The 6,357-nt window shown below is 39.0% G+C and overlaps 1 protein-coding gene across 1 annotated transcript; it reads right to left on the bottom strand.

The window, feature by feature from the left end:
• Positions 1 to 359: 359 nt before the first annotated feature.
• On the bottom strand, positions 360 to 2,365 carry LOC141654700 (uncharacterized). Its single transcript, XM_074461823.1, has 2 exons — positions 497 to 2,365; positions 360 to 392 (listed from the first exon to the last, which is right to left on the bottom strand). The coding sequence occupies exons 1-2, from the start codon at positions 2,363 to 2,365 to the stop codon at positions 360 to 362; spliced, it is 1,902 nt and encodes a 633-aa protein (XP_074317924.1).
• Positions 2,366 to 6,357: the final 3,992 nt, after the last annotated feature.

Genomic DNA, 6,357 nt, shown 5'->3' on the forward strand with positions numbered 1-6,357 from the left:
GAATAGGCCACGATTGAATTGCTTCCACTTTTGAAGGATCAACGCTCACCCCTTCTTCTCCAACGATATAACCAAGAAAGGTCACACTAGGCACCATGAACATGCATTTCTCGAGCTTTCCATAAAGTTTCTGTTCTCTTAACTTCTCAAACACCCTTTTCAAATGTTCGAAGTGTTGCTCCTTATTTTTGCTGTAAATAAGAATGTCGTCAAGATAAACAACAACAAACTTATTAAGGAATGGCCTTAGGACCTCATTCATCAGCCGCATGAAAGAACTAGGAGCATTGCATAACCCAAATGGCATAACAAGCCACTCATACAACCCTTGCTTTGTTTTGAAGGCTGTTTTCCATTCGTCACCTTCTCGAATCCTCATTTGATGATAACCACTTCGAAGATCAATTTTCGAGAACACACGAGCTCCATTCAACTCATCAAGCATATCATCTAGCCTCGGCATAGGAAAGCGATATTTGATTGTAATATTGTTCACCGCTCGGCTATCAATACACATACGCCATGTCCCATCCTTCTTGGGTACCAAAAGAGCAGGTACGGCACAAGGACTAAGACTCTCTTGCACATAGCCTCGATCAATCAACTCTTGCACTTGTCTTTGCAACTCTTTAGCCTCTTCTGGTTTGCATCGATAGGCTGGTTTGTTTGGAAGTGTAGCTCCTGGAATAAGATCAATTTGGTGCTCTATGCCACGCTTAGGAGGTAATCCAAGTGGCAACTCTTCCGGGAACACATCACCAAACTCATTCAACAACATTTGGACAGTCTCGTCATGAACTCCAATTCCTTCTTCCACATCTCGAACCATAAGAACATAAGCTTGTTCCCCTTGTTCTAATGCTTCAACAAATTCTTTAGCATTCATAAACAAATTCTCATTTTTCTTCTTTACTTTGTTAGGTGACAAGGGTTTCAAGTGGAATCTGTTTTTACCCTTACTAACAATGTAAATGTTATCCCTTCCTTCATGAACAACTTCTCTATCAAACTGCCATGGTCGTCCCAATAGAATATGACACGCACTCATGGGTAACACGTCACACCATACTTCATCTTCATAGGGACCCATAACAAATGAAAGTAAAGCTTGTTTCTTGACTTTAATCCCACTGTTTTCATTCAACCAATGCAGCATATATGGTTTATGGTGATTACGAGTCTCAAGCTTAAAGGAATCCACCAATTCAGTAGCCACCGCATTTGTGCAAGACCCACTATCAATAATCAAATTGCAAGTCTTACCATGCACCTTACAACGAGCATGGAAAATCTGCTCACGTTGCTCCATTTCAATCGGTGTGGATTGAATATGCAAGTTTCTCACCACGAACATCTCCTTATCAGTGTCATATGACGGTTCGACAATATGAGTGTGAACCTCATCATCTTCTTCATCTCCATCGTTCTGGACAGAATTGACCTCCGTCTCATTTGTCACCACGAAACATGGAGTAATCTCACCTAACTCGTGAAGCGTAAGCGCTCTCTTTTGGGGACATTCGTTAGCGATGTGTCCATAACCTTGGCACTTAAAGCATCTCCTAGCACCCATATTTTTAAAATCAGTAGCAACTCCTTTGCCTTTGTCTTTGGGTTCTTCCTTTTTGGCTTCCTTATTGAACGATGATGTAGCGCTTGACTTATAAAAAGGATTAACACCCTTAGAACCATCACGAGCAACCAGGGGTTTCTTTCCTTTGTCCTGCTTTTCAAACTTAAGAGCAAGCTTACACACATCATTAAAATCAAGGAAATTCTGAACTTCAACTCGTTGTGCCAATGAAGGACTCAAACCCTTAATGAATCGAGCGATTTGCATCTCCTCCCGTTCCTCAAGGTCACACACCATAATTAGTCTTTCAAACTCCTTAATGTAATCAGTCACACTTAAATTACCTTGAGAAAGAGATGTAAGCATCAAGTACTGCTCTTGTTCATAGTCTCTTGGCACGAAGCGTTTTTGCAAGTGCTTCTTCAACTTATTCCAAGTCTCAATTTTACTTTTTCCTTCACGCCTTCTTTGCTTCTTAAGGTTCTCATACCACAAGGATGCATACTTGGTCATTTTCAAGGTAGCAACCTTGAATTGCTTGTGTTCATCATAGCCTTTATATTCAAAGACTCTCTCTGCTTGTCTCACCCAATCTAGGAACTTTTCAGCATCAAGTTCCCCTTCAAACTCCGGGATATCAAGTTTTAATCCACGATCATCATCATTATTCCTCCTTGGTTCAGGAATGGAATGATGGCTCTCATCGGAATCTGAACTTTCAACATGCCTTTTCCCCTTCTTTCTAAGAGTATGATTACAAATCTGATCAATCTTGTAATTCATTTGTGCCATTCGTTTTGTTAAGTCATCCATACGTTCCTCCCATGGTTCTTGATATGAACCATCGTGAGACATCTCCCCTTTTTTTTTTTTTTTTTTTCTCACGGGTGAACAGTACCGTGAATAGTACCGGCGTGAACAGTGATTTTTTTTTTTTTTTTTTCAAGATAATAACACGTGATTATGCTTTTCCCAAGACAAACTTGTTAAGAAACAAATTTGAACACAGCTCTGATAACCAATTTGATGTAAAACCGGGTACCAAATCGGTGTGAATGTTAGACACAAAAGAGGACTGATTTGGTGAAGTGTTTTGAGTGATATTTTTGTGTTTTTGGAGTTTAGTTTGCAGCGGAAAATGTTTAAGTAAAATGGATATGGATTAGCTAAGAAACCTCGCAAGATAACTCAACTAAAACTGGAATCTCCAACCAAGACCACACAGGAACAAGGAAGGAAACAAAGGATATTTCAACCAAGAACACACAGTAAACAAGGCTGAAATAAGGCGCCGACCTCGCAAGGAAGACAAGAACACTCGCAAGCATTCAAAGTTTGAGAGAAAATCTCTGCACTTGGGTTTATATTTCTGAAAATTGGATTATTACAAATGAGGATTTTCGCCCCTTATATAGCAAATATGTGCTTGGGCTCCAAGGCAACATTAAATGCTAAAAACTATTTCCTAGGCATGCTTGGGCACCAAGGCATTATTTAAAATTATATAGAAAAAAATATGCTAGATTTTTGTAAAAACTAGGTGAGGAAAACTAGGTGAGGAAGACTAAAATCATCCTCTAACTTGGGCGGCACTCTCCTTGGGCGGCACTCCTTGGATCAGCTAGAGCTTGATGTCCAACTTACCATTGTGACATAACTCGCATTTCTTTTAGCGCCAAAATAAGGACTCGGATCAACGTTATGTAAGAGTGCGCTAGAGCTCGACATTGCTCCCGCATCAGTCACAAGGACTAAAGATTAAGGACAAATGGTTTAATCAACGAGTCACATGGACTAAAGAACAAGGACAAATGGTTCACACAACGAGTCACAAGGACTAAAGATTAAGGAGAAATGGTTTAAACAATGAGTCACATGGCCTAAAGAACAAGGAAAAATGGTTTACACAACGAGTCACAAGGACTAATGAACAAGGACTTTCACACAACGAGTCACAAGGACTAAAGAACAAGGACAAATGGTTCACACAAGGACTAAAGAACAACGATTCACTAGTAGTAATGAACAAGGACAAATGGTTCACATATCGAGTCACTAGCACAAATGAACAAGGACAAATGGTTCACACAACGAGTCACAAGGACTAAAGATTTAGGACAAATGGTTTAAACAACGAGTCACTTGGACGAAAGAACAAGGAAAAATGGTTCACACATCGAGTCACAAGGACAAATGAACAAGGACAAATGGTTCACACAACGAGTCACAAGGACTAAATATTAAGGACAAATGGTTTAAACAACGAGTCACATGGACTAAAGAACAAGGAAAAATGGTTCACACAACGAGTTACTAGGACTAATGAACAAGGACAAATATTTCACACAACGAGTCACAAGGACTAAAGAACAAGGACAAATGGTTCACAGAAGGACTAAAGAACAACGATTCACTAGGAATAATGAACAGGACAAATGGTTCACACATCGAGTCACAAAGACAAATGAACAAGGATAAATGGTTCACAAAACGAGTCACAAGGACTAAAGATTAAGGACAAATGGTTTAAACAACGAGTCACATGGACAAAAGAACAAGGGCAAATGGTTCATACCACGAGTCACAAGGACTAAAGATTAAGGAGCAATGGTTTAAACAATGAGTCACATGGACTAAAGAACAAGGAAAAATGGTTCACACAACGAGTCACAAGGACTAATGAACAAGGACAAATATTTCACACAACGAGTGACAAGAACTAAAGAACAAGGACAAATGCTTCACACAAGGACTAAAGAACAACGATTCACTAGGAGTAATGAACAAGGACAAATGGTTCACACATCGAGTCACAAGGACAAATGGTTCACACAACGAGTCACAAGGACTAAAGATTTAGGACAAATGGTTTAAACAACGAGTTACTTGGACGAAAGAACAAGGAAAAATGGTTCACACATCGAGTCACAAGGACAAATGAACAAGGACAAATGGTTCACACAACGAGTCACAAAGACTAAATATTATGGACAAATGGTTTAAACAACGAGTCACATGGACTAAAGAACAAGGAAAAATGGTTCACACAACGAGTTACTAGGACTAATGAACAAGGACAAATATTTCACACAACGAGTCACAAGGACTAAAGAACAAGGACAAATGGTTCACACAAGGACTAAAGAACAACGATTCACTAGGAATAATGAACATGACAAATGGTTCACACATCGAGTCACAAAGACAAATGAACAAGGATAAATGGTTCACAAAACGAGTCACAAGGACTAAAGATTAAGGACAAATGGTTTAAACAACGAGTCACATGGACAAAAGAACAAGGGCAAATGGTTCATACAACGAGTCACAAGGACTAAAGATTACGGAAAAATGGTTTAAACAATGAGAAACAATGGACTAAAGAACAAGGAAAAATGGTTCACACAACGAGTCACAAGGACTAATGAACAAGGACAAATGTTTCACACAACGAGTCACAAGGACTAAACAACAAGGACAAATGGTTCACACAACGAGTCACAAGGACTAAACAACAACGATTCACTAGGAGTAATGAACAAGGACAAATGGTTCACACATCGAGTCACAAGGACAAATGAACAAGGACAAATGGTTCACACAACGAGTCACAAGGACTAATGAACAAGGACAAATATTTCACACAACGAGTCACAAGAACTAAAGAACAACGACAAATACTTCACACAAGGACTAAAGAACAACGATTCACTAGGAGTAATGAACAGGACAAATGGTTCACACATCGAGTCACAAAGACAATTGAACAAGGATAAATGGTTCACAAAACGAGTCACAAGGACTAAAGATTAAGGACAAATGGTTTAAACAACGAGTCACATGGACAAAAGAACAAGGTCAAATGGTTCATACAACGAATCACAAGGACTAAAGATTAAGGAGAAATGGTTTAAACAATGAGTCACATGGACTAAAGAACAAGGAAAAATGGTTCACACAACGAGTCACAAGGACAAATGAACAAGGACAAATATTTTACACAACGAGTGACAAGAACTAAAGAACAAGGACAAATGCTTCACACAAGGACTAAAGAACAACGATTCACTAGGAGTAATGAACAAGGACAAATGGTTCACACATCGAGTCACAAGGACAAATGAACAAGGACAAATGGTTCACACAACGAGTCTCAAGGACTAAAGATTTAGGACAAATGGTTTAAACAACGAGTTACTTGGACGAAAGAACAAGGAAAAATGGTTCACACATCGAGTCACAAGGACAAATGAACAAGGACAAATGGTTCACACAACGAGTCACAAGGACTAAATATTAAGGACAAATGGTTTAAACAACGAGTCACATGGACTAAAGAACAAGGAAAAATGGTTCACACAACGAGTTACTAGGAATAATGAACAAGGACAAATATTTCACACAACGAGTCACAAGGACTAAAGAACAAGGACAAATGGTTCACACAAGGACTAAAGAACAACGATTCACTAGGAATAATGAACATGACAAATGGTTCACACATCGAGTCACAAAGACAAATGAACAAGGATAAATGGTTCACAAAACGAGTCACAAGGACTAAAGATTAAGGACAAATGGTTTAAACAACGAGTCACATGGACAAAAGAACAAGGGCAAATGGTTCATACAACGAGTCACAAGGACTAAAGATTAAGGAAAAATGGTTTAAACAATGAGAAACAATGGACTAAAGAACAAGGAAAAATGGTTCACACAACGAGTCACAAGGACTAATGAACAAGGACAAATGTTTCACACAACGAGTCACAAGGACTAAACAA

This window comes from Silene latifolia, chromosome 1, assembly GCF_048544455.1.
Source record: "Silene latifolia isolate original U9 population chromosome 1, ASM4854445v1, whole genome shotgun sequence".
NCBI classification, from domain to species: Eukaryota; Viridiplantae; Streptophyta; class Magnoliopsida; order Caryophyllales; family Caryophyllaceae; genus Silene; species Silene latifolia.

What these genes read in the sequence shown, in the direction of transcription:
- LOC141654700 (XM_074461823.1), bottom strand. Translation starts at nt 2,365, where the DNA reads ATGGCACAAATGAATTACAAGATTGATCAGATTTGTAATCATACTCTT. An exon ending in TGTGTATTGATAGCCGAGCG is followed by an intron (nt 393 to 496) that starts GTGAACAATATT and finishes TGATCTTCGAAG; the next exon opens with TGGTTATCATCAAATGAGGA.